The 2,445-nt window shown below is 52.0% G+C and overlaps 1 protein-coding gene across 8 annotated transcripts in view; it reads right to left on the bottom strand.

Moving 5' to 3' along the window:
* Positions 1–285: 285 nt before the first annotated feature.
* Znf516 (zinc finger protein 516) overlaps positions 286–2,445 on the bottom strand; it is a 93,788-nt gene continuing 91,628 nt past the window's right edge. For all 8 annotated transcript variants that reach the window (XM_029546887.1, XM_029546886.1, XM_029546890.1 and 5 more), the window contains one exon: positions 286–1,330. In XM_029546887.1, coding sequence (XP_029402747.1) covers positions 1,271–1,330 — 60 coding nt within the window. In that variant the 3' untranslated portion in view covers positions 286–1,270. The remainder of the gene's footprint in view (positions 1,331–2,445) is intronic.

Here is a 2,445-nt window from a genome sequence, read left to right as displayed (position 1 = left end):
GTGATAATGCATAAAATCATATGTGCAAACATCTGGAACTTGCAGGAGTATCGCCATCACACACAGTGTCACAGCAACGGGGAAAGGAATCGCTGCTACCTGCAGAATACAGTTCCTACTGCGCATGTCGCATGGGTTCGGAGCCTCTGCCAGGGCCTTCACCCCACCGCAGAAACATGAACTTGCGTGACTAAGGAAGAGGTATATAAAGCCGTCTTCACCCTCGGGCCTGGCGCCCCCCATTAATCTGTGAACAAAGCCACTCGTCCAGTGGTGCTCACCAGGCCCAATGGGGAAGACATCTATTTGCTGGGGTGGTGCAGGGGAAAGGCTGGGTGGGGAAGAGGAGAGAGAAGGTTCCAGAGCACTAGCACCCTAAGGATCTAGGGCCCCCAATCTGCTCAAGGATTCCTCTGCCATCACCAAAACAGGCCCAAATTGGGAGGATTCAGTGGCGCTCTGTTAAGTCATGGAGTCCCCTTCTGCGAGCAGTTTGCAGAATGTAGCCCTGTTACAAAAAAGGTCCTGAGAATAAAAGACACCTGCTCCTCTTAGTGTTCAACTAATGTTTCTTTTCCAAAGCAGATTTATGTGTTCCCACCTCTGCAGTGTTTCCTGAGCCAGAGCAGCCCGGATGGTGAGGACGCAGCATGGCAGGGCATAAGCAGCTCAGAGAGTCGTGGCCAGACTCCTAACCATGAGGAGCTATCTCATTGCCCTGCCTCACCAAGCTCCTCTCCACAGCACTCGAACACCACCTGAACACCCCTCTGTCCCACCTGCTACTTTAAGTCCCCACTGAGGCGGTGGGGAGAGGTGGTAGTGCAGACCCCTCCGCTCCCCACATCCTGACAGCATCATCTGTCGTAAGCACTGGACCTCCCCACAGTGCTCTCCACTTCTTCCAAACATACCAGTATCATTTTTCCAGTGTCTCATGCCTGTCTTGAGTAGTCCAGACTCCTTGAGCTCCTACTGTGCCTGCCAATACCACTGCTTATCACGAGGAAACACAGGCCATGGTTGATGAGCACATACATGTGTGTGAAAGAGCTACACGGAATTCTAGGCATAGCATCTTTGCTGTCCCTAAACGTTACCAAGGGAGGCATCTCCCTGGGTCTGCTCTACCCCGTTGGGTCTAAAGTATCTGGTCAGGAGGCCCTGGATCTTCTTCCCCAAAGTGGCCATGGTCACTGCTGGGAGCCTTCCAGTCAGCCGTGAGGCCACAGTCACCACTGTCACGGGGCCGGGCGCTGGAGGTGTGTCTCTAGGTCCCCTTTCGGAGGGGCCCTGCTGGCACAGTCCCTGGGGTAGTATGGTCTCTCCCCTGCAAAAGAAAGAAAATAACAGGCAAGTTCAGTTGGCTTCTAGTCTCAGGGCATTTGCCCTACTCGTTTTCTTAGCAAGACCCAGAGACACAGGTGCACTGAAGCCCTCTGACTTCAGGGTGGCTCGGTTCACTCCAGCATCAGGGCTTTGCTTTCTTTGCTTTGCTTTCTTTGCCTTCACAGGAGCGGGTGGAGAAAACCATCCTCGGGGCTCAGAAAGCACTGCAGGCTCCAGACCGCAAAGAGCAATGCTAGGCTCTGCTCAGAGGCTACAGAGCAGCCAAACGGGAAGAATGGGGGTTTGAAGAGCACAGGTCTTGGGTCCAGAGCAGACTCCAGGTGAACAATTATTCCTAAGGGCAAAGCTGGACTCGCATAAACACAAGAACAGCCCATGGCACCAGCATCCACCTGAGGGAATCTGAGAGTGCTTCCCTCCATTTTCCCAAACAGGTCCCACAGTGAAGAAGCAGAGGAGCTGTGCTTTAAGTCATGTGAGCTGCAGAGTATTGCTGAGTGACAGGGTGCACCGGTGTTTGAACAACGTCATCTCCCCAGCTGAGGACAAAACAACGTGTCAGGACGAATCTCTCCTAACACCATCAACCTGCTAAAACCCTGCAGAAATGAAACCAACATGCATTCATAAGCCACACAGCCCATGGGAAAATCCCGTCTCCGGCTGGGTCTGTAGGAACCCGAGGAACACACAGGAAGGGGAGCTGGTTGGCATGGTGAATTTAATGTTTCTCTTTAGTTAATATTTTCAGAAATGTATTAAAAGCTGCTCTCACACACAATGCCTACTGGTCAACACACAGTATAAATCAGAAATATTCTCAAAGAATTGTGTCTGAGAGGAGATGCGGCCAGTGGCTGATCTGAAGGACAGGAAGCAGCATTTAAAGCAGTAACAAACCCAGGCAACGGTGACCATCCTGCTATAGACCAGGAAGGATGTCTAGGCAATGGTGACCATCCTGCTGTACACCAGGAGAGATGTCTAGGCAATGGTGACCATCCTGCTGTACACCAGGAGAGATGTCTAGGCAATGGTGACCATCCTGCTATAGACCAGGAGAGATGTCTAGGCAATGGTGACCATCCTGCTGTA

This window comes from Mus pahari, chromosome 15 (genome assembly GCF_900095145.1).
Source record: "Mus pahari chromosome 15, PAHARI_EIJ_v1.1, whole genome shotgun sequence".
Classification (NCBI taxonomy): Eukaryota; Metazoa; Chordata; class Mammalia; order Rodentia; family Muridae; genus Mus; species Mus pahari.
This window is presented reverse-complemented; position numbering and strand designations above follow the sequence as displayed.